Below are 19246 nucleotides of genomic sequence, written 5' to 3' on the forward strand. Positions count from 1 at the left end.
AAACACAAACCGTGTAATGATTATTAGCTGAGGGGGTATCAGGCCTAAAACGGATTATCTAGCCACCTAGTGCATTACTCATGCTTTAATTAAATATGCACTGATCTGGTCCCTGAAGGGCTAAGTTCAGATGGAGAGAGAGGGGAGTACAATGGTCTGCTATGAAAGCAGCAGCATGTAAAGTCCATTCAACCACTCACAGCCAATTTCCCATCAGAGGGTCTCTCGACCCAACAATGAGATTAGCAGAGGTGAAGGTATGGGCCACAGGAGTACAGTGTATAGGTGGGGGTGTAGGCATATGGGTGGGTGCTCAAACCTACAGAGCTATTTTAAATTCTAGTGGAGATCCTAATGTTCCAAAAGAAACAAATTAAGGTGGTGAGTTTGTAAAGTTCTACTCACTTTCACTTCAATAAAGTGTTGGACCAAGCTAAAATAGATATTATATATGTACAGTACCAGTCAAAACTTTTGGGGAAAGTACGTCCAAACTTTTGACTGGTACTGTATATGTGATACTGTCAGACTTGGCCTGGAATAATATTCTTTCAAAAACTTTTAAGCTGCTTAAACCAAAGGGGGAAATTATGTTAAAGGGTTTTAAACAAAAGCTGAAATTTGTTCAAGTAGAAAAACCTGTAATGTGCAGTAAGGTATGATTACAAATGTAGATATTTTTCAAAATAAAAGTCTTACAGTAGAGTAAGACGGCACCAGCCAGCTATTTGTCAGCTGTTATTAATGATGCCCTTGACCGTGCGCTCCTGTAGCTCTGGACACCCATGGCCCTCACTGCAGGAAACAGCAGAGCAGAAGAAGGTCAAACTCAAACGAGCCGTAAACACTTCAGTGTCAGTGGCCCCTGGTATCCGCAAACTGGCTCAAGGTCAAGGTTGGGGGGGGGGGGGGGGGGGGCAGTTAACTGGGATCAACATGCTCCTGAAGACAATGGATCCATTTCTACGCTTGTTGCCCAGCAACAGAGCTGTGCGGGCAGTACGGGGTTAAACGGATACAGTGCTTTGTCACAAAGGATTTTATGACATTGTAAATCAGACTTTGAAAGCAACACTCCTAAGACAAGGTATTTGAAAAAAAAAAAAGGAATATTTTATTGAATAATTCATTTCGGCTTACACCTTACCACTGCACAAAGGCAGTGGAAAGGTGTCTTGATCATGTATTCAAATATAAGTGATGCTCTCCACATACAGTACTTAGCTGGTTGCTGGTGTAATAGTCCATGCATAGAAATACTCATTGGTCTACATTCACATGTATCAGACTTTGTGCAAAAAGATGTGGCTGATTCCAGCATCTTGACTCGATACAGTAGGTTGATGCTCAACCAAACAATACTTTAGCACCGTCCCGGACGTTTCACATAAGTCTGAAGGTAAACAAACGGTTAAGATGCACGTTTAGAATTACGAATAGATGTTTAAATTAGCAGTTACTCAAACTAATTCATTCCTATTTTAACATGAAAAAACTTTAAAAAAAAGCAAAGACAGCTCATGAACATTAAAGTTTTAAACAGGTTAAAACTTCACACAGGAGCGGGCTGAGTGAAAGAGTTTCACCCCTAAAATCATTCACATCCTGAGCCAGCCTGCCTTTCATTATTTCTATATTTTATTATCAACATTTCTTTGGGAATGTCAATGCAAAGGCACTTAAAGGCACAGTGATGTGACTTTGGCATTAATGTCACAGTAAAACATAAGACCTCAGGGTCCAGTGAGCAGTGCAACTAAATGCCGTCATCGCCACGAGTTACACCAGCTAAAATCATATCTTGGCTTTGTTCTGCTGTGCTCAGACGATGACTGAGGCCGGTCCCTACATCCTGGGGTCCTCACACAGAGTGCATCCGGGCTTCAGGTCGGCCTGTCTCTCCATTTGAATGGTGACAGAGTGGAAGTTATAGGAGGAGAAACAACTCTGTGTCATTTCTCTTAGGACCGTCTGAGCATCCACTGACTCATCTGTGAATAATAAGGGGAAAACAAAGGAAAAAGCAACAAAAAATGGTTAAGTCATCTTGTGTGGAGACTTTACTTTGAGACATTTTAAGAGTTTATCAATGTATTTGTCAATAGTCACAACTGCTCCTGTAATGGCATATCACTGTGTTTTACTATGTTGTCATTCAGTATCCGCTTGTGCAGCCTCAGTTGTGGGTGTCCTCAGGAGGAGTTATAATTGACAAGAAGATTCTAAAGTAAATCATTTCTTAAATATTGGCTGAAATAAATGGAAGCTAACTGTCATTATTAGTGTATATAAAAAAATAAAATGTGGGTGATGCCAGAGGAATGGCTGTGCTGTGTTGCATTAAGTAAACATAACTAAAGTGTGCTTCATCTTCAGCTGTACTTTGTCAGCGTCAGCTGTCAAGACTCACGCTTTGAGCTGAATGTTAGCTGGCTAATGCAGTGAAATGGCAGTTAGTATAACACAGATTTAAACACTATATTTGAAAATGCAGTAGCAAATCATTGATTATTTATGTACACATCCAGCAGACACAGAGCAGCATTAGCTTTTTGTGTGTGTGTGTGTGTGTGTGTGTGTGTGTGTATTTTAACATATTCCAAACTGAGAGAATGCGCGTCAAAAAAATCTCTTTCAAGTTCATCTTAATGCTAAAAAGAGTAAAAATGTGATGTAGCCACTCACTGCGTTTTGGCCAACTCATCCATGACGCTAAGTTACAAGTGGCACCAATTTAAAAAAGTAAAATGTGATTAGATAATGCACAGACAGCTCAGTTACACAAGAGTCTTCTCACCTATGGCTACGTGTGCGGTCAGCACAGCCTGGTTCATGGTGAGGGCCCAGATGCGGAGGTTGTGGACCGCTGTGACCCCCTTCACTGCCAGCCGACCACCCCGCACCTCGCTGTACTTCACCCCTGACGGAGTGCCTGAGTCATAGATGGAAAAGACAACGAGACAAATAGTAAGTATAAGACTGAAGAAATGAATATGGAGTCAGAGAGCAGAAAACTGAGAAATCCTCCACTAAGCACAAATATATTGACATTAGGTGATTTTCCATCCACCTGTTTTTATGCGCATATTCAATTTGCTCAAAACATAAAAGCTGTAAAAAAAAAAAAATAAATAAAAAAAATTCAAAATTTGGCAAAAATATTTTTATGCTTTGCCGAGTTGGAAAAGTTGGCACATTGATAAAAGCTAAATGCAACAGACTTAGAAAATAAATAAATAAATGACGTCCACTGAGGAGACAAAAAAGAGGAGGAGCAAGTGAAGTTTTCATTAATACATGAAAACAAAACAAAAGGCCACTTTTCCATCATGTTGTCTACATCGCTTTCCTCATTTCACGTTTGCTGACGTCGACGACTTCTTCTTCATTTGCATCGTCTTCCGCTGACTTTCTCAACTCAGTTAAAAGACACCAAGTTCTTGTTTCGGAGCGTTGGCTTCGGAACGATGCACTCACCTTCCATCAGGACGACAAGGATGTCTCTCATGATGGTGAAGGTGGTGCACAGGACAAGTATGGAGAACAGGAAGGTGCAGATGGGGTCAGCTATCTTATATTCTGGCTGAAAAACAAAAACGTAACACAGAAAATGAGGGTAACATATTAACATCTGCGTAAAAATAATGTGATTGCTTTTGGTCCATAACCTGAGAACACTCTTTCTGGTGTTAAGAAAAGTTCAAGTTCGGAGGATAGAGCTCAGTATTTTATCTCTTTTTTATAATCAGTAATGGTTACTCAGAGGAAAGGGACATGGGACAGCAGCAGTGAATTCAGTACGTCTTATGCACTGTAAGAAAAACTCATAATTCTGCAGAAATGGCTGTCCTGGGAGAGGATGTGCAGCACAATGAAATTACAGAGCAGGCAGACAGACACCAAGCAACAAAAGAGCATATGGACAGAAAATACAGCTCCATTCTTTCCTTCTTGCAAACAGCCACAGCCTTGTGCTGTTCGACAATTCCTCCAGGGTGAGTTTGTTTTTAGTGCCGAGTATACCAAGTGCTGGAAGCTAAAAATAATACAGGAATTAATAAATGAGAGCTACTGCACTAGATGATGCAGTACCCTAACACCAACAGTTGCTAGGTTAAAAACAAAACAAAATCAACATAACACTTATTAATCGAAAGAGAATGTGTTGTTGTTCTTCTGGTTTTCTTAGTTTTATTATTTGATCACAAATCACAAATGACCTGTCCTGACCATCAGCTACATTATCCAGATATTTATTATATAAACAGACTTTAATACACTTAATATATTTTCTGTCTATTAAATTGAAAGAGTGCATTGCAAAGATAGTAATTAATTTGATAATTTTTCATCTCTGTATGTAAAGACAATTTGTGCAAATGGACTAAACCAAAAAAAAAAAAAAGTAAATTTCCTGGGTTACTTATTATTCATTTGGGGAAAAAATGCAATATAACAGTAGCCAAGAGCAATAAGAAACTAGATTTTATTTTCAATTGACTGATTTGATTATTTTCGTAGCAGAAACACACCAACTGAGCACATTACTGAATGTTCAAGTCATTTCTAAACTATTTTCAACAAGTAAACAGATGTCTTATAGTTTCTTGTCTTGACCTTTGATGCGTTTAACACCTACTCTCTACACCTCACCGCCCCTCATGGGGTTGTTTCAATTTCTCAAGACTTTTCACCCTGTGTGCTCACACACAGAGGCCCAATTCCAATCCAGTCTCTACACACTCCCACTCAGAGACGGAGTGTAACTCCGCGTGGAGTCACACTCGTGGCTGTGGAGTGTCTCTTCATTAAGGGGGAGAGAATAATTACAACGGCAAGTTTTCTCTGATCGAAACAGGAAATTCATTGTTATCCAAAATATTTCAGAAAGATGTTGTGATTAAATCAATATTTATCTAAAACATAATCGTATACACCGCATTGACAAAGATGTAGGTGCGTGGGTAATGACATGGCCCTCATCACATTCATGGCATAGTGAGCTTGTGAAAGGAAAATCATCAATTGAATACTAATAAAAATTCACACCCATGCTTCTTTGGCTGCATTTCGTTTTACGTGAACATGTTTTCATTTGCCATCTTAATCTAATTATATCCTTTTTTTTCCCCCCACAGATTAATTTTCAAATATGAAGTCAAATAAAAAAAATAAAAAAAGAACACGTCCCATTTTCTCGGGTACACAGCGCCATGTTCATTCCAAAATACGATGTAACTTCTAATTGTGTCATGTGGATGTGAAAATAGTCAAATGTCTCTTTGAGGAAATTTATGACTTCTCCTTTGGAAATAAACACACAGGACTCAGATTAGTGGGTAATATGGCATTTCATCCATCCCGGACTCAAAACGACGCTGCCACAGTGTGGTTTGTAAGTTTGCATCGATGCAGACTCGGTGTTGGAGGGATTTCTAACCCACTCCCACTCAAGGATCATTAGTTCGGAACAACACTCAATGTGGCGGAGCCTTCACAAGAAAGCGCAAACAGAGTGAGAGCGGGTAGGGGGAGTGTGTGTGTGTAGGGGCCGGGTTGGATTTGGGCCAGAGACTCATTACCTTGAAGAAGATAATGATGGCGCTGACAAGCACGCTGAGGCTCTGGAGAAGATCTCCCACCACATGAACGAAGGCCGCTCGCACACTGGCATTGGCCTGCTGAGCCCTCCGTCCTGACAGGAAAAATAACAGGGTAGTAAAGCTAATTATACACTGGATTATAATTCATTATATATTCCATTATAATGTCATTATGATGGATTGTAATGACCCCACAGCACATATTCAGTCAAAGTACAGAACAGTTGGGGGGGGGGGGTTTGAGCAGATTCATAGTTTCATGGCCGACAGTGATGATATTAGAGGAGAAAGTAAAGTGCCAAAATAATGACTCAGACTAGAAACACACCGTGGTCTGGCCCCTTCTGCTCCACGTCCACGTGGTCATCATTCGAGTGGGCGTGGTTCGAGATCTGATCGTGTCCTTTTTTTTTCTTGCCACCGTGGCTGTGCCCGTGCGAGCTGAGCCCGCCGTGGCTGTGGCCGTGGCCGGACTGGTGAAGGGTGAGGGCCATGCTGTCGAGAGAGGAAACAAAAAGAATTAAACTACTGAGCTCTGACAACGTACTACAACATCTTGAAGAGGCCGTGAAGCCGGATTCAGTATTGCCCTCCTCTGTGCGTTGGCTTTAATTGAATCATAAATATTCAAAGACCCACTGTGCACTGGTAAAAGCCGTATAAATGAGAAATGAGTGTGTATTCTACTTACATAATATTGGCCAGCACAGCACAACCGGAGGTAATGAGCATGATGGTGCCCTCGATCTCGTAGTCATCGCTGATGAGGCGCTCCACAGCCAGGTAAACCAACACTCCTGTTACCAGCCAGATGGTGAAAATTGACAGCAGAGCACCCAGGATCTCTGCATGGGTGAAGAGCCAAGGAGAGAAATTAACCTGTGGTCAAACACTTGCCTGGAAGCTGCTCTAGGTAACAGAACTGAAGCAAGTGAAAATGGCCTTAAATTCAGTACACAGTTAAACATTTCTACACACACACACACACACACACAGAATTCAAGTGTAGAGGTAGTGTAAAAACACTGAAATAAGATTTAACAGATGTTCTGGAAAACAGATTAGGCATCATTCTTCTGTACAGAGAGCAGTGAAATTAGCACTGAAGGTCTGCAGTCTTCTCTAGTCTGACATTACATAACCCGTCCCAAAAAAAATGCTCTGCTGGCAAAGTTACAGTGTAGAAGACCCACATTTATAAAATCTCATTGTGCATCAGCTAACACACATGACTTTCAGTGGTTTTGTAGCCAAAAAAGGATAAATTCCAAAGTAATACGGACGAGAGTGAACATGTCTTATCTTTCCCGTTGGTCGACCTTGTATTAAAAAAAAAAAAAAAAAAAGTCCAACAAATGTCATCCTATTTGGTTTGAATATAGAAAAGTATTCAAATAACTATCTCTTTAAAGTTGTTCTGATTCAGTAACAGCCTTCAATCTTGTAAAACATGTAGATATGGAAAGTAAAAACATACATCTTAAAGCAATAGTTCAACATTTGGGAAATATGTTTATTTGCTTTACTTCTGCCAGCTATGAAATGGTTTGGCACGTGATGGTGACCTATAAGAACGACAAATTGTTGTTTTTACACTTCGGTTTTTGAGCAAATGAAACGAAGACAAGATATCACATGTTGATAAGTAAACTTTAAAGATGCTGGCAGGGGGTTATATTACCTTTAGACACAGCCAGGCTTTAATGTCCTCTCAGGAAAAAACTAAGTACTAAATAACAAAAGAATTTAACCAGTGAATCAATAAAACCACAACAAAAACAGGTAAAAAAAAAACAAATTCTATCCTAAACAATAGCAAATCCATTGGAAAGTTAAATTCCACTGAATACAATCCTGCATCAGTCTATCCATATTAACACACATCAAGCAACAATCACTAAACTAAACCACAATAAAAACCCCCATAATGTTGGTGAGTTCAGTATCACAGGAAAAAATGTTTCAAGTGCAGCCACCGACTGATATATAAATATCGTCCATAGTGTACCTGCACGGTGCCAGCCATAGCTGAGCCTGTGTGTGGCAGGTCTGGAGGAGAGCCAGAGGGATAACAGGCTGATGATGAAGCTGGTGAAGTCCACCAGCAGGTGGGCAGCGTCTGTCATCACGGCAAGACTGCCTGCAAAATACCCACCTGCAGAAACAGACAGACAGCGCTGTTATTTAAATATTATATCACTTTGTTTTTAAGAAAAAGAAAGAAAATTCAACTGTGGAAAAAAATAAGTGATTAAGACGGATTAGGAAAAAGTGTAAAAGAAGTGAAGGCTGGAGAGAAGTGGTGACCAAGCAAAGGGAAGGAAGAGGAGAGGAAAACATACAAAAGAAAAGGAAGTGGAGGGTGAAAGAAAGAGGAGAGAAGCAGAAGTGAAAGAAGACGAAAAGAGAAGAAGGGTCAGGAGGAATGGGAGTGACTCAGCAGATAAATGATAAACTATAACTAAGTATCTGATGAACCATCAACTAGTCAATAAAGTATCTACTTATTGACTAGTACTAGTCGCTAATGATCGGGTGTTACAGACTGAACAGGTCAGTGATCTCGTGATGGAAAATGTACTGGGAATGAAAATATGAAAAAGAAAACAGGAGCCGGAGAAAGGAAAATAACAAGGATTAGAGGAGCAAAATAAAGAATAAAAAAAAGAATGACTCACCAAAGATTTCACCGATCATGAAAATCAGGCAGATGACAGAGACCACATACAACCTCTTCCTGGCAACTTTCTTCTCTCGCTCGCGATCCTCCTGAGCACGGCTGTTGTCATGGCAATGTTTGATGCCGGCGATACCGTCTGTCTGTAATGCCTCCTGGTCGCTGCATCAACATTAAAATCAGAATAAAGTCAGTGAAGCAACAGATAACAGCATGTAGTTGACCTTTATTTTATTTTCTATTACGCTTTCTAGAACTGACTCTTTACAGACTTCTTTAGTGCCTCACAGAATTATTTTGTTATCATTTAACCTCAGTTATTTATTTTTGCTCTATTGATTAACTGTTAAGCTTTGACCTATTGAGAAAGGTTTTTAAAAATTTGTTTAAAAATCAGGAGTTGTCATCTAATTGCTTTTTTTTTGTGTCCAACCAACGATCCAAAATCCAGAGATGTTCAAATAACAGTGTCAATCTGCCTGCTTCCAGAAAGAGAACAGGATGAATTGCCTGATATTTGAAAAACAAAAACAAACTTCAAGGGTAGATTGTAACATTTAACTCTAAATCACTGTTGTTTAGAAGTCACCGAGGATATTGAATTTTTTAAGTGTCAGTTTCAATGCTCATGCAGCTCTCTGATCATGTCTGTAACATTCACCCACATGACCAACAAGAAACCAGCGTCATGATCTGATGAACAGCTGAACACAACCTCCAGGAAGGAGCAGCAACAGGCAACAGAAGATGGTCTAAGTCACTGTTTTCCCCTCAGCAGGATACTAATATTTGCACAAAATACCAGTATTTCAGCTGAGGGTCAAGTCTCTCTACAGGAACATTTCCACTTAGCGTGTAAAGTAAATATCAGCAAATACAATGAATCAATCAATCGAGCACCAGAGAGAGTTTGGCTGTTGTGTTTATTCTAAGAAATGGCTTAATTATTAATTAAACATAAGAAAAATTAGGTCACAATCTTTCTCCCCCTGTGCACACCTCCCTGTGTTTTTAACTGTGACGTTTACAATCAGGGAATGACCGGAGATACTGCGCAGTAAACACCAGTCAAATGAGATGGAAGGATGAACTGCTGCACGTTTGCGCACTGCTAATCCGGGCTGACCCCAGATCAGTCCCGTGTGGAAACCAAGCGGTTCACAAACAAGAGAACGTGAGCAAAGACGCTGCCCACAGCACAACCACCATGAGTGAGACAATTTTCTTTTCACAACGGATAGAAAAAAGTTTGGATAACTTTCTATCCGACTGGTGTCTCACAGAAACTCACAGAATATTTTAAAAGGATTATAACTTAAAGAAAGACTTAATTAAAATGATGTGGACATATTCACGTGTTCTCTTATTTCCAGTTTGACTTAGTATTTTGGGGAAATGTAAGAAATAAAGGTTTACCTTGCCACAGCGGTGTAAGTGTTCCTCACATCTGTCACCAGGGGAACTCTCTCTGCATTCTTCTTTTCGAACATGATTCACGTCTTGGAAAATATGAGATGTAAAGAAAAAGAAAAATACCCAAACTAAAACAAAAGCGTGCTGAAAGAAAAAAAATCTAATTAAACGTATAGGCTAAGTAATTTTTGAGAAAGTTAATCTAAACTTTTTCTTGTTATGATCTTTCGTAGGCCTCGTTGTCTGCTTTTGATAAGTGTTTAACAGCCGCTGAACATCCTCTCAGACCATCCAGGTTGTGAACAGCTAAATATCTGATGCAGCCTTGTGACTAACATGGTTTGCACCGTGTGCAAACGCTCGGCCGCCTGCAGCAGCTGGGTGATGAGAGAGACGGTTCCAAAATTTTGGTGAGAGGCAAAAACTTTAAAGGACAAATATCTTAACAAAAGGCTGGTGAGAAAAGCACATGTCAGGCCCACAGACAGGTCATTTCATCTCCAACGTGAATTTAGCCCCCCCTCTCACAGGCCTATAGGTTAAACTTACATTTACATGAGTAATTAGTTGAATTAGTTTGCACTGCGCGGGCGGGGCATTGTGTTAGTCAGCCACGCAATTCACCAAACCCATTGGGGACCCGCCCACCTCTTTTGACCAGACGGCACTCAGTGGTTATACAACCAAACTTAGTGCCGTGCGCTCCTTCCCCCAGTATAATCACATTGGCATGAATTTCTTAATCTGTCCATGCTTGGTTCAGTGACCACTTCCTCTAAATCAATTGTCATCCCTGAACCAAAAGCTGATTTAGTCGATGGCTGATTTTTTTCTTCACTCATGGATTCATCACGGTGACTGGGAATAGAAACTCTTCCTGGCAACAACTTCAGCTCTCTGCATTGAAAACAATTATAATGGGGGGGGGGGGGGGTCTTAAATCATAAGAAATATCCCATCAAGTGTTTACGTGCTAAAATACACGTGGAGTAGGTTGTAAGTTATAGGCAAATCTAAAAAAAAAAAAGAAGAAGAATGAATGGTCCTTGCACAGTTTGATAATCTCTACAGCTCTGAAGTAGCCTGTGTTGTTTCAACGTTTCTTTCCAAGATTTACCACAAGGTGGCAACAATGGATCATCCACAATGTATGAGATTACATGGCTGCTCTTTTATTAAGTGACACATTTACACAACATGAGTTCTGAAAGCGTTCAGAAAAACAGTCAAGGAATGTTAAAGGTTCATAAGCTGCAGCGGTAAGTGAAAGTAAAAAACCAGCAGCAACTGATCATGAAGTTCAAGTTACTAATAAATCATATTCACGCTAAAGATACAGTTCATTCACTTGAAAGCAATTTTGACCAAATGAAAAGCTAAAACGTCACACATGTTATTCCTGTGCCAGTTAAGCCTGTATTTGGAAACACCAGCCTGTCCCTAAAGCTGGAAATCAGAGAGAATCCTCAAACACATTTAAAATTAAATGTCATAAGTGACAAATGAAAATGCAGAATGCAGGAATTGCATTGCCCTTTTTAATTGAACCCCTCACATTAAGAGCTGTTGAGTGCAACTGATGAAGTTATCTTGCTAAGCCCATATTCTACAGTAGCTGTGTGGTGTACCCCCTAACAGGTCTCATCCAGATTTTAAATTGGACATAAACTTTTTAAGATTTGAAAGATGCATTTTGGTCCTAGACATTACACAAACTTTTTATTTTTTTATATCATTATTTAGTTTCATTCATTGTTATAGAGCAAACTGGGATTTAAGGTTCTCCCTTTAGTTTCTAACTTTCTAACTCTAAGCTGTGCATGTTCACAAATATTCACCAATCTGCTCTGGGGCACAGGAATAAGAAATGTGAATTCTTAAAAAGGGTTGGGTGCTCCTTTAAATGCACAATCCATGAGTATGATATAGTGTTTCTAGCCTCAAAGCTTCTGGTGCAGAAAAATAACAGACTAAAATCATATATGTTAAAGTCATCATAGAACCTAGAGGGGACTTTATTAAAATGGTCATTAAAGTTGAAAATTAAAATGTCATTTTCATTTTCAAAGGGTAATGAGGGGTGATGAGTTTGTAAAGCCTCCTTGACATTAGCGCACAATAAGTCCAGTGTCCTATTATCTATGGTTTGACGTGTGAAATACTGAGTAAATGTAGGTAAAAGTGGAGGACAGGGAAACATGATTTAAGCCTCCAGAGATGAGGAGGAGAGTCTGCGGGTGCAGTGTTTGCAGTTTTCATGGTGGCGTGGATGACGTCACTGGCTGTGTCGGTGTGGGTGGAGCGAGGGATGTATACTGCTATGGCGATAGATAACTTCTTCCCACCCACATCAGTGCTTTTCAGTCTCTTTGACTGCAGCATTAAGCGCATGAGACAATCACACACTAAAAAAGCTGTTTTTCTTTTATTCTACTTGAGAGTAGTGACGTTTGTTTTCTTGAAAAGGTCTAAAATAGGAGTCAGTTTGACTAAAAATAGCTTTTCAGTGTGTCAAGTCTATTTTGGTCAATACCGTCTGTGGACTCCAGAAAGTGGGCCTGTGTTCGGTTTGCCAAAGTGTTGTGTGTGTGTGTGTGTGTGTGTGTGTGTGTGTGTGTGTGTGTGTGTGTGTGTGTGTGTCTGTGTGTGTGTGTGTGAATAGATGGAGCCGTGGGGTTGCTAGGGGCTGCAGAGTGAGGGGAAAATGGCACGAGAAGGGTTAGTTACACATGGCTGTTCACACTGTTCTTAAGATCCTGACCCCGCAACAGGCCACTCACCCGGTCCATGAGAGCTCTGCTCACACACTGTGTGTGCTTGTTTGTGTATCTTTATGTGTGTACATATGCATGCACATGCTCTGCCCTCCCTGGACCCTCTTTAAACAGACCAAACAACGGACCAGAACCATTGCAAGCCCCAGTATTTTTTAAAGATGCACAACTGTTGTAGCCATGGCAACCACCCGCCTCCTCCCCTCTTCTCCATCCTAATGATCACTGTGTGTTTGCGTCTGATAAAAAGCCCCAAAAGTGGTATACAACTCCAGGTCAGGCATCTGGACAATGCACTGACGTCAGACCTGCTCCGTCACATTCACACTCAAGTGACACCAGTTCACTTTGCCAGGGAACTGAGGGTGCAATGTTTGAGAGACAGAAAGCAAGAAAAGAGAGAGGGAGTGGAGGGGGGGGGGTGTTTGGAAGAAGAGAAAGAGAGAGCGAGTTCCTTACAAGTCCTCAGAAGTGCAAGAGATCTAATAACAGAAGGAGAGACCAGACGAGGCTGTATCTGCACTACAGCTGAGTAGACGCAGCACAGAAGAGGGTCCAGAAGAAACCCAGTTAGAAAAATTTAAGATTATCACTAACCCTAACATGATGGAAGTGGTCCTAACCAGACTGCGGGACTTCTCCTGCAAGACCTCCACCTTTGATGACTGTAAACCAGCCGGACAGACTTCATGCAGGGAGCCTCGGACAAGGACTGACCACCGCAGAGAAGGGTGCACAGCTGGAGGAGAGGGCACCAAACTGGACATCGAGAGTGCACTGGCCTGGCTGCGAAGAGAACTGGTAAGACCGGGGCTTGACTTAGTGTTCATGCTACTTTATATATCTACATCACTCCATTTCAGAGGCAAATGTTGTACTTTTACTGCTTTAGTTGCTAGTCACTTTGATTTACATATAAAATATATCCAGAAAATGTTTTATTTTTTTATTTTCTTGCATACAAAAATATAAACCTTGAGTGCTCCATAATTGAACCCTTTTAAAGAGCCATTTTTTACGTTTGTTACTTTAAAGTGGGACCATGTAACTTTTGAAATAAGTAATAACTCATTCTGTATTTTACAAATGAAACATTGAGCTCATGAGTTGATAAACACACCCCTGCTCAGGTCAATACACTCAGAGACTTTGTGGCTACAGCCTGACTTGCTCTGGTATGACCAGTAGCAAGTTATTTTAGCTAATGTTAGCAAACTTTAGCTCAATACTGCTTTGTAACAAACATTAAAGAGTCAATTCACAGATCTGACAAGTTTCCTTCTTGAGCTGTATTGTTTTAGCATTTCACTAACGGGACATTTTCACAAGTAGCCACAGTGGCAACTGTTCAGCAAAAGTTACATTGAGTACATTGTCTGCTAATATTTATGTATTTTACCCAAGAAAAATTTTGAACACTACTTTTTCTTAAGTAAAGGATCTGAGTACTTCTTCTACCACTGGAGATACATATAATACATATACATATAAAGCATGACAACATATTTGAGCTGTCAAGCCCTCTGTGTGGTCCTCTGATAACTTTAAGATTCCAGCGAGTATAAAGGCATTTTATTGTCCATTGTTCCGAAGGTCAAGACATTTGTCACCCAAACAAAATGACCTCCGGGGTCACGCTGAATGTTTTTGTGTGGGAGGCCCAAGTTATTGCCTTTTTGTTCCTAAGATGCATGTAGGGCATGTTGTTACAATGTCAAGCCCCTTTAAACCAAAGAGGGCGTGTGTGTGTGTGTGTGTGTGTGTGTGTGTGTGTGTGCGTGCGTGCGCGCGTGCGTTTATGTGTCTGTGTATGTATGAGTGTGTCTATTTGTACCTCTGTGAGCAACAGTGTAAGTCTCATTGTCACGGCCTAATATATCACTCGGCATTAAGTGCATTCACCCAGACAGCTCGTCATGGTAACCGAGGAGAAACCACGCATCTGAGCAGGAGCTGGACAAAACACTAAAAACAGGGGCCTCCTGGTTGGTTTATAAACAATCCTCTGTAGAGCAGCAATGAATGACAGAACCTGCATTCTACTCATGTTAAAGAACAAGTAGAATTTACTGTATTTCAACCCAGACCTTATTAAAATATTGTTTCTCATCAGTTATTATGAGCAACAGCTTCAGCTTTGGCAGACTCTGTGCTTAAACAAACTCCTCTCTGACCTTTAAAATTCAGGATAAATGTCAAGGTCTATGTAGTGGCTGCTGCTGTTTATGACCTTGCAAACAGCAGTTGACAAAATGACCTCACCTCATAGCTGTCCTGGGGCTTTTGATCATATCACATGATCTTCAGCTGCAGAAAGAGAGAAATGTAAATGTTCAAATTTCCTTTTTTTTAATGAGCATTAAACCAAAGATTAAGCTACACAAACATATAATTCTTAATTCAATGTATTTATTTATATTATTTACTTACTTATTTTATATATCCTGGATAAATTTGTGCCAATCTCATGTACAACCACAGCAGAGATTAAAGTACCTGAACGATTGACTAGTTTGACTGTGGTCCAATAACATAATTTCCATCATGAGGTCTGATTCACAACCTCATCTCTGTGATGAATGCAGAGTAGAACTGTTGATTATCCGGCGTAAAGTATTTGTTATTTTTCAAAGTCGCATCCAACAGACACCTTCTATGTAAAAATACAAAACCATTATTTCCACTTCACGCTGACCAATGGTGAGCCTGCTGAGGTTTGTGTCACCTCCAATCAAATCTCAGTGTGATCTGTTCATGTGTTCCTATAGGGAAAGATAACAGGACTTTTTAAAAGAGCAAGTACAATGGCTACCTCTTGATTTAGACTAGTGGTTGCAGTGGAACCGCAAAAGAAAAAAGGCGCATGCAGATGCAGATACACACATTCACACTATCTGAAAAGGGCTGGAGTTTGGCATAAGGAGCTGGAGCCTGCGGCATGCTCACATCTCCAAATCCCTCAAAGGAAAAGTCCATGTTTAGTCTCTCATTCCTCCAAGTGTCGACAAAGGCGGTAAAAACCAGTATCTTTCAGTCGGAGCCCAGTCTCAGCCTGGTGCTGTAATTAAGAGAGAAAAGAAATGCAGATGGGAGCAGAAGGTTTTTTTGTCTGGGACATTCCTCACTCGTTAGGACAAACTTGGACTCTGAAGTTGGTGGAATTCTGAATATCTTATTTTACAATGCCAGCAATTAGACAGCCTCCCATAAGAAAGGGAAGAAAGAGAACAGCGGAGAGAAGCATTTGCATTTGAAAGAAGGCAACGCTCAAATGAAATGGCTTCGCACTGAGCACGAACCTGTTCAGCTTGAATAGGTAAAAAACTCAAATTCAGTTTAAGTTTCTCATTTCTATCCCTCACCATATCATATTTGGTCCTGCCTGTGAGTTTTGTCTATCAATTAGGCAATATATCTGTGGTGTATAAAAATCTAAACTAAACAGATGTGTTCTCTCTGTGCAGATGGAAATGCGTTCCCAGGACCAAGCACTGATCCGACAGCTGATGGAGCTTCACTCCGGCATCCAGGAGCTCAAGCAGGAGTTGTCTGAGGAGGAGCAAGAGGAGGAAACAGATGAGGAGGAAGAAGAGGGCAGCTACTGGGACTCTGAGAGCGAACAAGGAAGCGGCAGCGTCTACTCCAGCTCAGGGGAGGCGGGCTTTTCCATTTCCTACCTGAAGATGTCTCCGCCCCTTCGCTCAGGGGTTTCATCAAAGAAAGCGTTCAGCAGGAGAAGCTCTGTGCCTTGAAAAATTCAAACTATTACAAGAAATTCCAACTTTTGAAGTCTCTCCTCAACTTCCGTTTATCCTCTGAGTCAGTCAACAGAGACAAGGTGGAGCAATTTCCCACCATAATTTCTCTGCCCCCCTCTGAATTCTTTTATTTTATGATTTTTGCTTTGAGAGAAACCAAACAAGAGGATGGAGTGGAGTTAAGGAAAGAATCAGCAGTGGTGTCATGTCGGCTTATCATGGCCTCACTATGTTGATGCAGAAGTAATGTTCATTTAAATCCTCACACTAATTACAATATGTCATTCTAATGGCTTCATTAGTTTACAGCCTTTTTTGTGATTTCTATTTTCTTAACAAAAATATATGACACTGTAGATGAATACATTTGCTAAATCTGACAGGCTGCTCAGAAGGATTTAAAGGAACTGTTCGACATTTGTGGAAATACATTTATTCACTTTCTTGTTGAGAGTTAGTCACATCCAGCTGTCGGCTAGCTTCGTTTTGCATAAAGACTGGAAACAGGGAGACAGTTAGCTTGACTCAGTGCGAAGGTTTTGAGTTTTTATTTTTGTACGGATTAAATAAATGCGATATAATCTGTTAAATTGTGAGATTTATCATTGTTGGTTGGCAGATTGTGTCGCATTCGTGCAGAGCCAGGCTTGCCGTTTTCCTGTCTTTTGGTCTAAAAGCTAAGCTAAGCTAACCAATGGATGTCTGTAGCTTCATATTTAATGGACAGACAGTAAGAGAGTGGTATCAATCTTCTCCTCTAACCCTAAACGTCCTATTCCTTTAGTGTTTGACGGGATAGCACAAGCTGTGCATTAGACATTGACCTAAAGGCAGTCCTTGTTGTCTTTGTGTAATATTGTGTGTCTGAAAGTAAGAGAAAGTTTTCTTCTCTATGTAGACAAATATTCATGTTAACAGTAGCTTTGAAGACAAATTCTCCGCTGGATTTTTCAAACACTGTACAAATGTTAAATCCTGAATTTTCTTGTTTATGTAGAACTCTGAGAAGTCTGTGAACCTGTCAATTATCACTGTGTGTGTGCGTGCGTGTGCGTGCGTGTGTGTGCGTGCGTGCGTGTGCTGGAAGCTCACTGACCTTTTACGACCTGCAAAGAGAATGGCTTCAATGCCGCAGCAGGACAGCGTGGAGTTCATTGTATCTTTATTATACACATGCAGTGATAAAACATTCTGCTGACAGTAATACGCTGTTGGACAGAACTTGTAGTTTTAAATATCTCTCTGAAAAACAATTAATACAGTTAAGTTAGTGAGCCAACCTGTAAATCCATGTTTAAAATGGAAACTGTGGTTATATTGCTGATGTGTAGAAAGAACCTGTGAACTGTATAAGCTAGACTTGTTTGGAAATGAGATGTGGATGTATTTATTAACCAAACGTGAACTTTTAGCAGTATTTCAAACAGATGCAGTACTGCAGCAGTACAGTATGCCAGCATAATAAAGAGATGAAAATAGTGGTTGCACTCTTTATTTTTTGTCCTCAACATAAAAATGTTTTTTGATTCCATCTTTACATTCAAAACGTCTTGTTCCCCATCTCACGCAGAAACAAAACATGTACAAACAGCTTTCTCTGGCACACCTCTGCAAAAGTGCAAAAAAAAAAAAAATCTAGTTTAAACGTGCCAGCGTCACACAAAACCAGGCACCTTTTATCCTTCTTTATTCCTCTACCCGGACTACTTTACATGCAACTGGTGTCTATTTTGTACCATGACACATTTTATTACAATGAGGTTTTCAGCTGCATCAGAACTATTTCCTTGTCCACCCATGGTTTCCAGTAAGAGCATTTATTTTTTTTCTACCTGCTCTTCCTCTAGTCACTCTTAGGTCTTCCCCAGAGAAGGGGTTCTCTGCTGGGGCCGGTTACTGCTGATCCTCCCCCTCTACTTCCACACCTCCGTAACTCTCCCTCCTCAGTCTTTGGATCTCTGTGTTGAGCCCCAGCAGTGTCTGAGCCAGCTGGAGGTCCTGTGAGCGCATTTCCAGCTGCATGACAACAATGAAAGAACTGAATCAGCATGTCAGGAGGTATAATGTATACACTTCGGTCTAAAGACAGAAGGATGAGATGATTACTAGGTTTCTTTTTCCTATTTTCTCTACATTAATACACTGCCATCAACAACGAAAAAAAATAAGGGGCATTTGTGGACATTACAACGAATAACAACTGTTGCAAACTACAGAGAAAAAGCACTGATTGTCAAATCTGTAAGTTACCAGTCACAGCTTACCAGTTCAGACCTCAGCCAGGTTATCGCTCCATCTATCTGCGCCCTCCTCAGCTCCTCGTTGGCTTGGTAACTTCTGCCGATGCTGACTGGTCTGACAGTGGATCCCGAGTGTTGAGGATCTTCTCTGGACTCCTCTGTCGCTCTGAAGGCATGAATGAGTTTGTTTTTAATGTTCTCCAGCACCATGGTGGACAGAGTATCCTCGCTGTGACTGTCCCGGTCCATGCTGAGAGGGTATGAATGTGCGGGCAGTCACGTGTTGCTTCCCAGCACTTTCTGTGACAGAAAACAATTGACAGAAAACTTTTGGGATCCTCTTCTCTTTCTCCTTCTTTTCACCCCACTGGATCTCCAACTTATGAATCCACTCTTGAGTCGTCCTCCTTCCCCTGTGTGAGCAGGACTCCGCAGCACAAGTTTTTGTGCCTCTGCTCAGCAGCTGCAATCATCCCTTCGCCTGCCTGGAGTTGAACTGGCTTGTTTTGTCATTGTTACTATGGAGAAATAGTCCCCCGCCTTTACCCCCCCCCCCCCCCCCCCCCTCCCCCCTCTCCTCCTCCTTTCCGTAACACTAATAGGAATGGTGGAAGATCTCGGACAAAGACTATTGTTGCCTCCAAAAGGAACTGAAAAGACCCCTGCAACCATCGCCACAAACCCCCCTCCCCTCCCTCCCCCCTTTCTCTCTTTCTTTTTCTCAGTCAATCCCGCCCCCATACAATTCCAGTGTGAGAAATGTGTTGTGAGTGAGCTCTCA

General features: G+C 40.9%; 3 protein-coding genes across 3 annotated transcripts; 1 reads left to right on the forward strand and 2 right to left on the reverse strand.

Moving 5' to 3' along the window:
* Positions 1-1099: 1099 nt before the first annotated feature.
* slc30a8 (solute carrier family 30 member 8) lies at positions 1100-10398 on the reverse strand. The gene is made up of 9 exons (XM_056400271.1): positions 9697-10398; positions 8282-8442; positions 7612-7758; positions 6295-6448; positions 5932-6098; positions 5583-5695; positions 3478-3583; positions 2798-2932; positions 1100-1991 (listed from the first exon to the last, which is right to left on the reverse strand). The coding sequence occupies exons 1-9, from the start codon at positions 9768-9770 to the stop codon at positions 1846-1848; spliced, it is 1203 nt and encodes a 400-aa protein (XP_056256246.1). The 5' UTR covers positions 9771-10398; the 3' UTR covers positions 1100-1845.
* A 2498-nt stretch (positions 10399-12896) lies between these two features.
* LOC130184333 (protein FAM167A-like) lies at positions 12897-17703 on the forward strand. Its single transcript, XM_056400272.1, has 2 exons — positions 12897-13268; positions 15932-17703. The coding sequence occupies exons 1-2, from the start codon at positions 13071-13073 to the stop codon at positions 16217-16219; spliced, it is 486 nt and encodes a 161-aa protein (XP_056256247.1). The 5' UTR covers positions 12897-13070; the 3' UTR covers positions 16220-17703.
* Positions 17702-18976, reverse strand: si:ch211-153f2.3 (uncharacterized). Its single transcript, XM_056400273.1, has 2 exons — positions 18490-18976; positions 17702-18241 (listed from the first exon to the last, which is right to left on the reverse strand). Exons 1-2 carry the CDS (start codon positions 18712-18714, stop codon positions 18119-18121), a joined length of 348 nt encoding a protein of 115 aa, XP_056256248.1. The 5' UTR covers positions 18715-18976; the 3' UTR covers positions 17702-18118.
* Between the last annotated feature and the right edge of the window lie 270 nt (positions 18977-19246).

The sequence above is a fragment of the Seriola aureovittata genome, chromosome 16 (assembly GCF_021018895.1).
Source record: "Seriola aureovittata isolate HTS-2021-v1 ecotype China chromosome 16, ASM2101889v1, whole genome shotgun sequence".
Taxonomy (NCBI): Eukaryota; Metazoa; Chordata; class Actinopteri; order Carangiformes; family Carangidae; genus Seriola; species Seriola aureovittata.